The sequence below is a fragment of the Myotis nattereri genome, assembly GCF_964212035.1.
Source record: "Myotis nattereri genome assembly, chromosome: 17".
In the NCBI taxonomy this organism is placed as follows: Eukaryota; Metazoa; Chordata; class Mammalia; order Chiroptera; family Vespertilionidae; genus Myotis; species Myotis nattereri.
Window position 1 is genome coordinate 16,767,843 of NC_138092.1, and position 15,038 is coordinate 16,782,880.

Genomic DNA, 15,038 nt, shown 5'->3' on the forward strand with positions numbered 1-15,038 from the left:
AACATGTATGTCCTCTCGGACAGCCGGGGAGAGTGTCTGCCAACAGCCTGCGCTGGCTGGAGTGCCAGTGGGTGAGGGGTTGGAGAATAATAGCGCTAGCACAATAAATAGGAGTGACAACACAAAGGTTTTTATTATATTAAATTTTTTTTGTAGCAATGGGGAGCCTGTGAGCACCAAATCAGAAATGAGAAGACCCAGACAGTGATGCTGACTTCAACTAATAACTATGAGCTTTTAGTCAAGAATATATATAAAATGTTATTTTTGAACAGCTAATATATATCGAGGACTCTGCTAAAATATTTTTATGCACTTTCTCATTTTATTCCCCAAACAGCCTTATGTAGTATGGCTAGTGCCACAGTAAAGGCACCAATGCTCAGGTAGTTGAAGGAACTTTTCTAAGAACACACAGCCACAGCTCTTCATTCGTAAGATGTGCTTTATAAATGTCTGATCAACAGTTTTCCCAGCACAGCTTCAGGGATCAAATAAGACAATGTGCTTTTTCCTTTGTTCTTTATGTGTCTGGGAGTAACAAATAAGCAACATGCTAAACAAGTTAAGCTAGAAAAGGCACTTTAAGTTTGAAAGAACTCGGTGATGTAAGCAAAGGAGAGAAGAAAGCAGCTTCCATCGGCTGCTGGGACAACTGATAACATGTCTCAAATGTTTTAAAACTGGCAACTGCTGAGATACACTTTGCCAAGCATTTTTCTTCATAACCTGTAACCTCATGTATATTTTAACAAGAAATCTGAGATGCATGCTTCTAATTCATTTACACTTAACTCATTAAAATTTAGTTTTGTAATAACTACCCTGCGCTTCCTAGGCCTTTAAAAATCATTCAAGTCTTTTATCTTTGAAGTAGAAATTCGTATTTTATCACCCATCCATGAAAGTTTGCCCAGAAAATAGGTATTTAATTCTAAACTCGGTATTCAGGAAGTTCAAATTTATTTAAAAGTCAGGAAACCTAACTCTCAAATTCTGATCTAAACAAAATGTCTCTCAACACACTTTCCTAAGGTAACAAGTATAGCAAGATAAAAAGATATATCTGTTTTTATAGGTTCCATTCATTCATTTTCAATGCATGCATTCTAATCATCAGTATGCAAAAGAGCTTGCACAGAAAATAAGATGTTCCTCTTTTATCACCGAGGATGAAGCTGAACTAAATTGATTGGTGCCACTGTTATCAGTGGGATCATCACAAAATACCTTGTGCTGAGTCATGTGCACAATGTTGGCTTTAGGCCAAGGATGTTGCTTCCCTGCCCCCTCCCCTCCCCCCCCGCCCCCCGCCCCGTTTCTCTTTCTTTTGTTCGAAAGATGAAAAGTTATTTATCCTGGCGCGTAATCTTGAATTCATTTAAAACCTATAGGTATTCTCTTACTGTCTCTTCCCTCCCTTGGACTTCATTTCAGGTCAAGTCCTCATTAAAACGTGCTGCAAAGTAGGGTTGAATTCTTGTGTTTGAATGCCATTCCTTTAACAGAGACAGAGGGAGGAGTGGACAAGGTGATGGCTTATATGAAGGTTGCGTTCAAGTCCTATGCCTTACACTAATTTTGTGACTTTTGGATAATTATCTAACTTTTCTCCATCTCAGCTCTTGCCTAATTCAAAGGGCTTTTAGAAGAATTGTGTAAGTTATTAAATACAAATTACTTAGGATAATGCAAAAATGCCTGTTAGACAGCAAGACGGCAATAAATATTCACTATATCATTGTCAGAGTAAAATGCAAACAAAAATGATTATTTCTTATTGATTGTCAGTTATTAACCTTTGGTAACAGCTTTGTGCTATAGAGCTATTGATTCTGGTTCATTATCCAAACTTATCCTTTGAAATACATTTTCTGATTTTTTTCATTTTGCTCTTTTCCAAGAAGCGAAAATTTCCCCCAGAAAACAGGAATATAGTCCTAAACTTTGTACTTAGGATGTGAAAATTTATTTGGAAGTCAGGAACCTAATAGTCATTTTTTTTCCAATTTAGAAATTTAGTCTTCTGGGGTTTAGTTATTCTTAATATTTAGTCCAATCTTCTATATTCATCGCTTTATTCCATGTGTACATATGAATATTTCACATATACATATTTATGTATCCTTAAGTTCACGCAATGTTACATTCATACCCATGTTGATTTATTTTTATGTCTTCTCATCAGGATTACTTGTAATTTAGTTATGTCCTTTCAGATTCAGGGAAAACATATTCATTCATTTAACCAATATTTATTGAGCACTATGTGCCTAGCACGATGCTAGACACGGAGGATACAGTGGCAGATAGCATGAAGTCCCTGTCTTGAAGAAATGTAAATTTTTGTGGAATAGGTTTACAGATTATGTAACAAATAAACTGCTTTGACATAAATAGTGCAATATAGATTTTTGTGGTCAACCTTAAATTATCAGCATGGATCTTTTCTTTCAACATTTTTGTCTTAAAATCTAGGGAATACCAGTTATTTGACAATGCTTAGCACATCCTTCTTGTGCTATTAAAAACTCTAAGATGATCCTATTTTCCCCCAAATCTTGTCACTTCAACCAGTTAGAGAAGCTACTAATTTCTTGCATTTTCTTTGTCTTCTTCAAGATTACACAGAAGATAAGACAAGCATTTATCAACTCTAAGCTGTTAGCATCTGCTAAGTTCTAGGGGGTATAAAGAAATTTATGTGTATGGCTTTATCCCCTTTCAGGACTGAGCTGAGAGATATCCTTTGTTAGCTTTAGCAAGACTTGTCTGCCGGCTCACATAGTTTATGCGTGGGAAAAGACACTGAAATTTTCCCCACAACAGATTTCTCTCTACAGAAGATTAGGCCACATTTTTACATAGCTTTTATATTATACACTAAATATGGAAATTGTGTTGAAAGAAGAGTAAGGTAAGAAAAAGAATTTAAAACAATACCATGTTTTGGTTTTGCTGGCAACCTTTAGTGATTGTAGTTTCTAACAGACCTTTAGAAATACTTATTTTGAAGAATGCTAATGTAGTACCACAGACCACATTTTCTTTGAATGTAAGTTTGCTTTGAATATGACAATCTAGTGATAAAAATTTTTCATTTTCATAATTTGGGAGTCAGATGTTCTTTGCATATTTATTTTTATATACAATAAGTTCATATAAAAAAAAGCATGCATTGAATGAGATTACATTTTAATTTTCTTAATGTTAAATAGTAGGTAAAATGTTACATTTATAAGAAACAGATTCCTTTATTTGGGCTCAGGAGGGCACAGTAGGAGCTTTCCTGTGGGACTAAATTATTTCCTACAGTCATCTTAAATGTATCCCACCTACTACTTAAATATGCAGATTTGTCACCATATGCTACATAAAGGAAAGAACTTACAAATTTTCCTAATGTTGATGGAATCATTGAGCACAGATTATTTCTGGCTTATAAATCTATGTTGACAAATAATCTCTATTTAATGATTAATAGAGGGGTCACATCCATAGAAAACGTGTGTGGAAATTATGAACTAAAAATATAGAGTTTGATTTCATAAGAAATGTGTAATGAAACATGAAAATTTTTCAAAATTTAAATTGGATGGAAGAATGGCTGGCTTTTGGGTAAGGCAGGAATAAGTACATATGCTTCTGTGAAAGGAGCAGTAACACACGGTGGTACCTATTCCTATTGATGGAAATGTGCTTTCTCAGCCAACTACACCTCCTTTCCACCCAGCCATGCACTATGAATTACAACCCATGCACTGAAATTACTATTACTGCAGCCACAGTGAGGACATGGATAAGGGAATAGCAGAACCAGAAGACCATGGAAGGGACAATCTTTTCTGGATCCACAATTGCAGGGACATGCCTAAGAAAGCTCTTTCGTACAAATAGCCTTAAGCTCTCTCAGTGAAGGTGTCCATAACTAGAAATGCACAATCCTCCCTGGCAATCCTTCCGACCTGTGATCATGGACACCCCACCTACGTTACTTCTCCATTCCTGCCACAGCTCTATCACAGGTTATATTGTGTCCTTAGAACTTGCAGAGTTTTTTTAATTGTGTTATTTCTTATTTACTTTTTCTGTGGATGGTCTCCCTCAAGAGAGGAGGGTTCTAGTCTAACTTGCTCAAATATCTAATAGTAGTTGACCCTTCATGCTCATTAAACTATGTTATTGTTAGAAGTTAGGAAGTTAGAATGTTAGAAGAAAGATCAAAATGTTCTACCATATGTCTAGCTGAAATACCTTCTGCTTTCAATTAAGCCCACCTCCTGTTGTTCAGTGTTGGACAGATAAGGGTAAACAATGATACCACATTCTCCAACTATAATCCCTCCATGTACTTGAAGAAAACTATTGAGGACAGTTAGTAGGCAATAAATCTTACTTTACCCTAAATTCCTTTTAGAAGAAACAAAGCAAAAACATAAACAAGATAAAAAAGCTTTAATTGATGATGACAGAGAACTATAAATTATTAGTTTCAAAGAGTATGGAATCTCACTGCTTAAAAGAGACTATTTTAAATAGGCAACAAGTTCAAATTAAATTTTTTAAAAGGAAAAAATTAGATGAGAAAGTGGTTCTGAGAGAAAATATGACAGAGAAAACAGAGTGATGGGGAGGAGCTAAGTAGATGCAAGTTCCAGGCAGTCCTTACATTACCTGAACTGTCACATGCATCCTTACGCTCTCCAGCTCTGAGCTATCTAAATTCCACAAATGAGCTTTGTAGACTGAAGAGCTTTGTAAGACCTGGATTCTTTCAAAAGGATTTTTGATAGGGTAATGGCATTTGTTACAAAGACACATTTACTTAGTGTATTCCAGCCCAAGCAATGGAAATTTTCTCTCCCCAACATATGTGTTTATTGGTGAGTAAGAAGCGGGTCCAAGAATGATTATGGATGAAAGAACATGACAAAGTACACTCATTTGAAGCAGAAATAAAACCATAAATCTGAGCAATGAAGTTTTCACATCAACAACCAAGAGGTGCATTATTCTCTTTACTTTGCTCTACGTTTTCATTATTATGACAGAACTATGAACATATTGGATGCTCTTCTAAGGAAACATTCGAAAGATTTTACTGTTGGTCTCTCATGTGTTGTATTTATTTGGTAAGAAAAATTATCTGTAAAAATAGACATGAAGAAAATGAGTGTGTTTCGGTATTAAAATGGGCAGAAAAGTGGACAATCAAAGTCTTTCTGTCTTTGTATCAAGTTTCTGATAATTCCCTTCATGGGATCAGGAAGGTAATAAAAATAAAAAATTTCTCCCTGGAAAAAAGTTTAAAACCTAATCTGTCTGTGCTCTCTTTGGCAGCCCATATACTAAAATCTACCATTAAAAAATATTTTAAATTTCTAACAACTGCTTTGGGGAGGGGGTCATAAGATTACATAGACAGGACTTTTAACTGTTTGAGGAGGTTAAATGTGATGCCAAATGGCATGTTTCAAGCTTAAGAAGACGGTTATGATACAGGCAGAGTCATACTGGGCTGGCATTGATAATACTAGAGCTGGTCTCATGCTGAAAAGATGTTAATATAAATGGAGTGGTTCGGGTCAATGGAATGTCATTTGCTGTAGTATTAATGGAGATTGCGGCGGGGGTTGGGGGGGTGGGGGGGGATGAAGGTAGAAAGGCTTCTCCAAAACCTTCTCTCCATACTCTTCTATGCTCTGTTAATTGATGAGAAAAATGTCGACCTAATGATTCATTTCATTGGCTTCAAAATTTGAAAGCGATTTAAGGGTTACAAGATGGTTATTCATTCATTCATGCACCATATTTTTTATTGAGCTCCCATGTGCAACAATCTACTGCACTAGATGTGAAGGATGAAATGATGAGCATTAATTTACTTTTGTTTTCCTTCTGTGCAAAGTGGAAATTAGAGTTTTTTTCCCTACTTATGCCACTGAGTTTGGAGTTCAAGTATGAAGTACAACAAATAAAATAGCATGTAATAACAATGCTAATAGTATCACATTTTGGGAAGAAAAATGTTAGATTTAAACAGTTTTGGTTTTTTTTTTACTGGAATGAAAAGGTGTTTTGTTATAGAATATGAAAGAGAGAGAATCAGAACAGTTGAAGGTGGGAGTGCTAGTTATTCCATTAAGAGAAGGAAATAACACTAAACCTGTGAGGAGAAACACTGGGCAAAAAGCTTCCTTTACAATTTTGTTTGGTGCCAACTCCTTCTCTGTCAGAGCCTATAACATTCTTGAGCCTCATGATTTGCCAGTGGGGGTTAGCTTAGTGCTTCTCAGACTTCAGTCAGTCATCTATCAACTTTGCAGTTTTTGCCATAGCTGCTTAGAACTTTTATTAATACTTAATAAAAATAAAAAGTGTTCTTTAAATCAATGATTTGTTAAATATCAAATATTGTGAATACTTGTTAATGTGCAACGTTTATATCATTCCTTTAACTAGAAAATCAGTACCACTTGCTATAATAAAAGGTAGATATGAAGCTCAATATAATTAAAACAGAATCACTTTATTTAATTCTAGGTAGGTGCCATTGCCTGGTCAAGGCCAGGAGCCTGCGAAGAAAGTTTAGTTTTTTCTTTGCTAAGAAGGGTAATTATTGAGAAAGTGCAGAGGAATCATTACAGATACACTAGCATCAAATTGAGAATTTTCCTTTTACACAATCAGAGTTGGAAAAATACTAGAAAGGAAGGTGAAAAAAGGATTAACTTTCTTACCCAGAGATACAATCTTATTTAATGGTCTCTCTTACACCAGCTCCAATGTCTTGCAGAGGTCAATAGCATATAATGCAAAGTCCTGTATCGCTGTTCTTAACTGTATGACTTTAGATTTAACTATACCTCTTTATTCTTCTTATTCCATTTCAACAGAATTGTCAATGAACTCTCCTTTGCAATTGCAAAACATTTTGCAAGATTCCCCCCTCCCCCCGCCCACCCCTCATCCCATTATGCTGCATTATCAAATTATTGTTTATTCCACTATGGGTATCATTATGATTATTGAGTAGGTAGAGTAACTGGGACTTTAAGAGGCTAAAGAATTTATTCAGGATGGAGCTTAGCACGCCCTCTCTTAGGTATGGGGGGAGGAGGCAAACGCCTAAATGTGCTGGCATATCTTGCAGAAGGACACATGGGAAATTAGTGGGCAGAACAAATGATCTCTGGGGACTTGCTCTTAAGTTTCCTGACCAGAAGATCATAGTCCTTTCTCATAGATAAGAAACCTCAAGCCGCAAACCACTAAAACATAACGCAGAGAATGGCCCCATAGGACTTACCTCCTGTGAGCATGAGGGCGCATTTGCACAGACAGTTATCATTATCGGCATCTTTAGTGCTGAAATCAGCGCCATGTATGACCAGGCTGCTCTGCTGTCCTGCTGTCCCACTGTGACCCTTCAAATACAACCTGAAGTTAAAAAAAAAAAAGAAAGAAAAAGGAAGATAAGCCATTTAACAGAATAAGAAAACCCAGAGGACTGGTTTGTTGAATGTATGCCTTTTTCATTATTTTTTTTCCCCTCTTTTCTTTTAGGGAACAAATTTATTTTTTTTCCAGAAAACATTAGGATCCATAAAAACCAAGCTCAGTATTTGGCAGTACCAAAAGCAAAATACAAGTAAAAATAACATTTAGACTTCATGGTTAACCTTAGAGAAACATGTTTTAAAACACCACGTTTAACACTCTCCTGCACAGAGTAAAACAAGTTTACTCGACTGAGCTGAGATGGACTTTTAAAAACTGACATAACTTTTTAAAATTAAAAGAAGAAAAAAAGCACCCAGTTCTAACCCTGGAATCTCATCATTTATAAAATAACATGTTCAAATGTCCGCAAAAATAAACAGCTGGTAAACCTGAAAACAAATCTTTCACTGAGTGAATTCAGATTCCACAGGATCTAGTGCGTGAGAGCTGGGGAAGGACAGCTCTGGTCCCACTCAGCTCGTACCAGATACAAACAAATGCAAAAGGAGTTCAAAATAAACTACTCAACCGAACTCTGTAGAGGAGCAGCTTTCTTTCACAAAGTAAAAGGAACCCAGTTCCACAGAGTTGTGTGTTCTGGGAGCAGAGGCCAATTTTACTCCCAGAACCCCAGAGTCTTGCACTATTGAAATAAAAGTAATTTTTGTCTTGGAGCAAGTCTAATGAATGCACCAAAATTCTACCCTCCGTGTTTCCCCAAATGATACTTACAATGCTCTTATCATCCTTTCAATATGACTTCAACCTATTAACAGGTAACATTCTAAATATGTAAAGGTGTAGGAGGAAGTTCCAGCTCATCTGCATTAGCACGGCCCTGTCTATTCTCTTTGAAACCCTTCCAGTCAGGTTTGGCAAGCAGGATCCCTCACGGAAGATTAAAAAAAAAAAAATAGATTCCCATGCTCACTAGTCATTAAGCAAACATAGCCTTTGGTGCAGGAAGACTTAATATTTACAATACTTCCAAACGTTTTATAATTTAAGAATAAACGCCTCGCCTAAAGCTAATTTCACAGCCCCTTAATGTTATAATCTGGACATTTTGTTTTGTAACTCTCTTCGGTATCTGTCTCTTCTGGCTTTTTGCAGTACTCTTGCCCTGGAGGAACCCTTGAGAAAACTTTCAAAGCAAGGGACCCCCTCCTGGTACGTGAGCTGTGAGCACTCAGTTGAAGGTTACCATTACTTCCCGGAAAGCCAGACCTGTCAGACTGGGACTCCCCGGGTTCTGTCTCTTCTCTCAGACAAAATCTCAGGCTGAAGATTTAGAGAAAGCATTTCTCTCCCAGCCATTCACACGGAGGGAAATGCTGTTTAATTTGGTTTTGCACTTCTTCAAGGAGAGTTTTAGTTAAGGCTTGAGAGTTGTGACTGTCTCTCTTAATGCTCAAGCCCCAGTAGCTGTATAAACATTGCAAGAGTTCCTTTGGCAGCATGACTGTTAGACTCCATTCTTTTTTTTTTTTTTACTTTATTGTTGACACTATCAAAGATACCCCCCTTCCCCCTCCCTCACCTTCCCCACCTCCACCCACCCTCTGCCCTTCCCTCTGGCCATCACCACAAAGTTGTCTCTGTCCATGGGTTATGCATAATGTTCTTTGGCTACTCCCTTCAGAGTCCATTCTTAAAAAAATCTAAGAATCTTGTCACTTTCAAGGAAAACAAAACAAAACAACACTTTCTCCAGGACCTTGCAGAAACTTGTTCCTTTGTTCACACAATAAAAAATGATAAGTAGACTTGTTTCTGTAGCCATTCTTCATCTTCACAGCATTCAGCAAAATCTGCCCAGTATTTTCTTGTACTCACTTCCAGCACAAATGATTTTTTTTTTCCCCTATGAAAGGTCATTTACATTTGACTCAAATCCTTTGTGACTTGATTGGCAAGTTCAGATTTAGCTCCTCTCTCACCACCTACCTGGGTCTCAGATACTGGTTTGTCTACCCCAGCTCCTCACTACTCTCTGGTACCACCTGCTGGTCATTTTTTCCTTCTGCTGGGTCATTTTGATTTGATCTGTCACCAGATTCCAATTTAGCACCTTTCTCATTTCCTGCTTGCGCTGCCCGCTATGGGGTAAGCTGTGCCAGGTCCTTAGCGCTCTCACCATGTCCTGAAGATTATTTTCTGAACAACATGTAATCTTTCACAACACAGGCAACAGACAGCGTTAATGATTTCTACTACCGCGGTGTTCTGTGGATTGGTAAAATCCACTTTGTTTTCTGAATTGAGGCTTCCTAGGATTCCTGCCGATCTTTTGATAACTCTTTCTCTATCCATGTGACTGTTATTTCAAGATTTATATACAATGTGAAATGGACCTTTATTTGGAGCTTTAAACCAGGGTTCCGAAAAAGATACCTGTCATCCAGTTGGCATAGCTCAGTGGTTGAGCATCAACCTATAAGCCAGGAGGTCATGGTTCCAATCCTGGTCAGGGCACATGTTCGGGTTGCGGGCTTGATCCCCAGTGTGGGTCATGCAGGAGACAGCTGATCAATGATTCTCTCTCATCACTGATGTTTCTCTCCCTCTCCCTTCCTCTCTGAAATCAATTAAAAATAAATATGTATTTTAAAAGACATTCGTCATATCTTCTCAGAAACCTTGCATGTGCCTGAGATGGGTAACGCTGGAAGAATAATCTGGGTCTCCTTCCTCTTGGTTTTGTAGACATCCTGGAGAATATGATGCACCAATTTCCCAGATTCTATCCCCAGTGTCCTGATGGAGACTACGCTGTTCGCTCCACTCTCCACCCACTGCAGTCTTCTTAGCTTCATCTCTGTAGATGCCTTCATGTAACTAACTGCTTTCTTCAGGACAGCCACCATGTCACCATCTTCTCCTCACCCCAGAGGGCTGCTGATCTCTGTCTGTAAACTTTTCAGGCCCATACAAGCTGTTGCCATATTCACTGAGCAGGTGTATGCTTCCTCCCCGCACTTGCCCCTCATTGGCATTGCAGGTGATGAGAATGCCCTGCAGCCCGGGTCCCACATGCCGGGGTCACTGCCACTGCAGCAGAGGCACTGCTCTCAGAGTCCCCACTGCTGCTGGCGAGGGCTGGTTACCGTTTTCTCCCTTCTTTGAACTCAGCCCTTCCAACAAGCTGCTACAAGATCCAAGCTCTCTGAAACCTAAAAAAAAGGGAGGGGTGGGAGAGAGATGGAGGGAAGGAGGAGGGAAGAAGGGAGGACTCCAAAATTATACCAAGATGCTATGGCTTGTGTGATTGCTGTTTATTTTACTATGCATTTTCAAACTCATATGGCTCTCTAATAATGCAGGATTGACAGCAGAAAATGGGTTTATTTTATTATTGTGAGTATTAATCTCTAAACAAAAATGCCTTTAGAGTACCACTATTGCATATCACTCACTGTGTCAATTTAAAATACTGGTGATGTGCTAAACATTATTATTAATAGCGACAGGAATAACAATTCTCATTGACTAAGGACTTGTTCTGTGCCAACCCCTCTGTGAAATGATTTGCAGCTGTTATTAAATTTAATTGTGACATTGAATTTGTGTTACAAGCATCAATATTTCCATTTTTTATAGCAAGGCTTAGAAATGCTAAGTAAGCTAGAATTTAGCCATGCTTTTCAAATCCAAACTCTTATTCATTATGCATTCCCTGGATAAATGTTTGTTGAGCACATATGATATTCCAGAAATTGTTCTAAGTACCTCAGATATAGCAGCAAACAAAAAGACAAAACAACCATGTCCCGAGGGGCTTGCATTCCAGTGGTTTCCCTAAAATTAAGTTCAAAATCCCAATTGTTTAACCTCAAATACAGCATTCTTCAACAGCCCTACCTTACTCTCTATTTCTTACACCTGTAATACTGCCAACAACAAAAAAAATTTCTTGTGACACAGGGGTTGAAAATCACTGGGGTAAAGGATAGAGATGGAAAAGGTGTGTTTGGTATATAGTAGTTGTTAATAATAATGAAGAAACAAGGATAATCAAAATCCTACAATAGAGAAGTAGCTAAATAGCCTACTGATTACCCTTATCCTATATAATAAAAGCCTTATATGCAAATCGACCAAATGGCAGAACAACTGGTCGCTATGATGTGCACTGACCACCAGGGGGCAGATGCTCAATGCAGCAGCTGCCCCCTGGTGGTCAGTGCACTCCCACAGGGGAAGCATTGCTTAGCCAGAAACGGGGCTCATGAATGGTGAGCACAGCGACAGTGGTAGGAGCCTCTCCCACCTCCACGGCAGTGCTAAGGAGCAGCGAGTAGGTGGGCGGTAAGGAGCGAGGGGTCCCAGACTGCGAGAGGGTGCAGGCCGGGCTAAGGAACCTCCCCCCGCCCCCCAGTGCACAAATCTTGTGCACCAGGCCTCTAGAAATATAATATAGGTCACCTAAAAAAAAGATATGCACTGGAAGGCATGAAAACCTAGTCAAGATATAATAAGTGGAAAGACAGGGTAGAAAGCAGTATGTTCCATTTATGTAAGAGAGAGAGAGAGAGAGAGAGAGAGAGCGAGATGGAATGAAAGAGAGAGAAAGTCTGGAAGGATAAACAGAAAATGTTTAGAGAAGTTTGATAGTCTGATTTAGGTAACTTTTCACTTTCTTCATTAACCTTCTGTAATATCTGAATCTTTAAAACTAGTGTATTAATTTTGTGATTTAAATAATGACTCCCATTTTAAAACCAAAAAAAAAAAAAAAATCAACATGAACCCAAACCAGGAGCTCCCCAGCGGCTATACCTGGAACAAGGGATTTGTGAAATACTACGCTGCAGTAAAAAAGGAGTTCTTACCATTTCCAACAGCATGGATGGAACTGGAGAGCAATATGCTAAGTGAAATAAGCCAGTCAGAGAAAGATAAATACCATATGATCTCACTCATTTATGGAATATAATGAACAACATAAACTGATGAACAAAAACAGATCCAGAGACAGAGAAGCATCAATCAGACCATCAAACCTCAGAGGGAAGGTAGGGGAGGGTTGGGGGTAAGGAGGAGAGATCAACCAAAGGACATATGTGCTAGCATATAGACCGAACCAATGGCCACAGACAACAGGGGGGTGAGGGCATGAGTTGGGGGGTACTAGGGGGATAAGGACACATGTAATATCTTAATCAATAAAGAAATTTTTTTTTAAAAAAAAGGCCTTTCTATTTGGGCTTGAAACTTCTTCAACCAGCATCTCAGATTACTCTTCACAAACTGTTGAAGGATAACCTTTCGAAGCATATTGGTCTAGAATTAAAAAGCTAGTGTACAAATCACACTAGTTGTCTAATGTAGTTGATGTCGGCTCATTTCCTATTGATACTATGCATTCTTTCATACCCAGCTGGGCACTCTAAACAAACAAACACTTCAGTGGCTCCTCAAGGCTCAGAGTCTCTAAGCGAGGGTTCCCAGTAACTTCAATTTGATACCTAAGGTCTTCTCTGGTCGAGACTTTACCCCTCTACCTAACTCTACCTGACACTCTGCTCCTCTGACCTTATCAAAGTCATCCAGCAATAGTTTCTACAAACCCCTGCATGTGACCACTTCTGTACCAGAGTCATATTTATGAATCCTACCCGCCCACAGTACAGCTAGTGAGCGAACAATACCTCTATTTGAGTGAAACACTACCTGGACCCAGGCCAGTTCTAGACAAAATTTTACATCATCACTGAACAGAAATAATGAGGATCAATTACTATTTGGAGCTATATGTATATGTTTTAACTTGTGTTTGCACCTAAGTACTATATGTATATACGTATATCCCATCATTATTTTGTGAGATTTAATATTATTTTTAGCAAACGACAATACTATTGTATGTTTGTGCCAAAGGATTTTACAAATGTCCTACAGAGATTTTGTTTTTTGAGCCAGAGCAAAATATACAATAATTAAACCCTAGTCAAGTTTTCTTGGTTTCGATGATTACTAGAACTTGTAGTTAACAGTAGGCTGAAGGGAGCGCTTCTAAGGCTGAATTATCACATGAAGCTTGCATTTTAAAATTCTGAGAGGCAGGCTAAAACTCGCTAGTGATACAAAACTGTAGAAGTTTTTAAGGGCAGGCTCACACTTTGGTTTTGGGTAACCTATGTGGAGCTGGGTTCACCAAGGAAAGGTAAGGTGTCAACCAATGGGAGTCCTAGGGCATGTTACCTGGGTGAATTCACCACCTTCCAGAGCTGATCTGGAGTTTTAATTTGATATCTGATCACTTTCTCAGTCTCTCCAGGACGGACACACACACACACACACACACACACACACACACACACAAAACTGTGGGAGACTTTTGTCAGGTCTCCATTTATAGTCACGATAAGAACACATGGGGCCCAGTCTCCTGGTCTCCTTAGAGAGAATTTCACACAGAAAGCCAAATTAGAATTAGAAACTAGGTTATACGGTGAACACAGAATCAGAGGAGGGTGAAAAATTCCAAAATGAAGTAGCTGTGACTGTTAGCCTGACATCTCCTGCCCCACGGGGACTGGATGAGTTTAGCCCTCGGGTGCTCTTGTAGGAAAAATACCAATTCCAATTCTGATTGTTGGATTCTCTCTGATTTGTCATGACTTCCCTTCTTTCTTAAGATGAGTCAATACCATTTCCCTGCATTAGCTTTAAGCTCACTGTTAGGGACAGACTTTCCAGGACGCAATGATATTCTACAGTGTCTTTTGCAGGTAAGTCAGTACAAATGTTCAGCTGATATTAACTGAGTGACTGCTTTGTGCTGGGTATAGTTTATACTTTTATCCTTTCACATGAGGGTTAATGGCTAAGCCTCATATTTTACAATGGTTTTTTGTGTGCTATCAAGGCAACAGAAATAAATATACAATTACAAATTCAAGACACAGAGAAAAACAAAAATAAGAAAACAAAAATCAACCCAAATCTTCTCTGAATATGACTACTCTTGATATTATGGTTTATATACACTTAGTCTATTCCTTAATAAAGTAGAAAATATTGTTTATTTTAAAATAGAAATGTAATATCTGAACATATTCTTATAAAAATTTCAAATAATATGTGTAAAGTTTTTGTCTACAGCCCCATCTCATCTACCTCTTTAGAGGTAATTACTTATGTCAGTTTTGTACCCTTCAAATCAGTCTCCCCTCATGTATAAATACAAATGAAAATGAAAGCAAACTTTGTTCTTTATAACATGTTTTCATATATATAATTTCATGAGTATTTTCCCATTTCATTATATAGTCTTCTCCAGTATCATTTAGAAGCTATTGCATAATATCATCAATTGTCATAAGCTTAAGGGTGTCTTTATGTATCTCTAAATGAGTATGCAAGTATACATGTTAGGGTTAGAATAAGGGCTACAATGTTTTTTCCTGACCTTCACCTCTACGGACCTCATCAATGATCTGTGAAAGGGTCGGTGAATAAAAATAAAAAAAATACATTTCCAGATCCATTTAAAAAAGATTTGAAGGTCAATCTTCTAGTCCTGGCAGCTC

At 38.1% G+C, this 15,038-nt stretch overlaps 1 protein-coding gene and 1 pseudogene across 4 annotated transcripts in view; both read right to left on the reverse strand.

Moving 5' to 3' along the window:
• The window catches only part of ANGPT1 (angiopoietin 1), a 281,911-nt gene that overhangs the window by 46,424 nt on the left and 220,449 nt on the right, over positions 1 to 15,038 (reverse strand). For all 3 annotated transcript variants that reach the window (XR_013997039.1, XM_081110934.1, XM_081110935.1), the window contains exon 8: positions 7,310 to 7,440. Coding sequence is in view for 2 of the 3 variants with exons in the window: in XM_081110934.1 (XP_080967060.1) it covers positions 7,310 to 7,440 (131 nt within the window). In the remaining variant the exon portion in view is untranslated. The remainder of the gene's footprint in view (positions 1 to 7,309; positions 7,441 to 15,038) is intronic.
• Positions 9,382 to 10,524, reverse strand: LOC308533214 (THUMP domain-containing protein 1-like; annotated as a pseudogene). The gene is made up of 2 exons: positions 10,120 to 10,524; positions 9,382 to 9,897 (listed from the first exon to the last, which is right to left on the reverse strand). The product of its transcript is annotated as a THUMP domain-containing protein 1-like (transcript).